The following is a 1,641-nucleotide window of genomic DNA, read 5'->3' on the forward strand; positions in this document are numbered from 1 at the left end:
GTGGTTGGGCTCGGGGTGGTCGGAAAGGACGCCGGCAACGACGTTGGCGGCTGCCGGAGCTCAGGCGAGCTCGGGGTCATCGCTAGGAGGCACAGCAGGAGGTGTGGAGCGGTGTTGCGGGCTCCTGGGAACGCGGCGAGTGCGGTGACGCGCTCGGTTTTGATCCCGCGTGGCTGTGGACATGACGGCGACGTGCAGAGGCGGAGGCGCATGCGGGCGAGCTTCGTGCAGTCGCTATGGTGCATGAAAGCGAGAACAGAGAGGGGGGATGGAGAAGGGCTCACGGGGATCTTAGCGGAGCAAACAACGAGGTCGGTGGCGGTCGGAGCTGAGCAGGGCGGCGAGGTGGATCTCCGGCGACGGGCGGTGAAGAAGAGGCCGAGGAGGCGTCTCCCGGGCGTGTGAGCGCTCCGGTATGTTGTTAACAGGAAACATGCCAATGACGACTTCAGGGTTTTCTTGGGCTTCATCAGCGGAGAGGCGATGAACGTGCCCAGTGATGTGACGCTGGTCCGGGCATGATTCCATAAAGTTGACTTGTGGCCTGTATAGAGCATTCACCTTGCCGTTCTTCGGACACTGTCTATCATAATGTCCGGTTTGCCCACAACTGAAGCAAGCGTTCATGCGCTGGCACTCCTCATGCACTGGGTTGGACACGACATTCTTGACTTGAGTGGTGGTCTTGTTAACATTTTGTTGCCAGTTGGGCTTGTATTCCACCTGAGTCTTCTGCCAGGTACGAGCCTTTTGTACGGGTTGTCCATCCTTCTTTGGCTCAAACTTGCGCTTGTGATCATTATTGGCAGGCCTGTTGCCTGACACGAGCTTGTGCTCCCTTTCCGCAATGCAAGCTTTGTTCACCAAAGTTTGGAAATCTGGGAAATCAAACATGCTGAGAGTACACCAGAGTTGCGGGTTTAATCCACCAAGAAATCTATCAATCTTTCTTTCTCCAGTGGCCACATTATGAAGGGAGTAACATGACAAATGATTGAATTTTTGAAAATATTCACCTACAGACTGATTTCCTTGGATGAGCGTGAGAAATTCTTGCTGCTTAGTCTTCATAATTCCAGTAGGGATATGATATTTCCGGAACTGATCCAGGAATTTCGACCAGGTGATTTCCTCATCAGCAGGCCACATGGCTTTTATATTTTCCCACCATATGGCAGCAACGCCTTCAAGATAATGAGTTGCAAATGGAACTTTATCACCTTCTTCAGTGCGAGCAGTCTCAAGTTTCCTTTCAATGGTTCGCAACCAATCGTTTGCTTCCAAGGGGTCAATAACCTGACTGAAACTGGGAGGCTTGGTCCTTTGAAAATCTGACAGCTTTGAGTGATGACCGTTTTGATTCCCATTCTGTCCAACCACAGCTTGCACACTCTTTAGAATTTCAATCAGATCATTATTCCGTTTTTCCTCAAACATATGTAGTATTTGCTCAGTGGAGGGCGGATTTGGCGGTGGAGGTGGTGGTGGAACGTACGGCTCGGGGGAGTGTCCTGCCTCGACGAACAGGGGTACCCTCACGAACGTTGCTACTGCTGCCTCCCCGTGGCATCCTATTGTAATATTTCCCAAGACAACGCAACCGAGATGAGAAGAATTCAAAATAAATTGGGGAAAGGCCAG

The 1,641-nt window shown here is 51.7% G+C and overlaps 1 protein-coding gene across 1 annotated transcript; it reads right to left on the bottom strand.

Annotated features, from left to right (window-relative positions):
• Positions 1-291: 291 nt before the first annotated feature.
• On the bottom strand, positions 292-1,437 carry LOC147965725 (uncharacterized). The gene has a single exon (XM_087530579.1). It carries the CDS (start codon positions 1,435-1,437, stop codon positions 292-294), a length of 1,146 nt encoding a protein of 381 aa, XP_087386705.1.
• Positions 1,438-1,641: the final 204 nt, after the last annotated feature.

The sequence above is a fragment of the Triticum urartu genome, chromosome 6A, assembly GCF_056163025.1.
Source record: "Triticum urartu cultivar PI428250 chromosome 6A, HENAU_Tu73, whole genome shotgun sequence".
NCBI lineage: Eukaryota > Viridiplantae > Streptophyta > Magnoliopsida > Poales > Poaceae > Triticum > Triticum urartu.

Bases quoted from the DNA above. Each gene is read 5' to 3' on its own strand.
- LOC147965725 (XM_087530579.1), bottom strand. From the start codon at position 1,437: ATGTTTGAGGAAAAACGGAATAATGATCTGATTGAAATTCTAAAGAGT.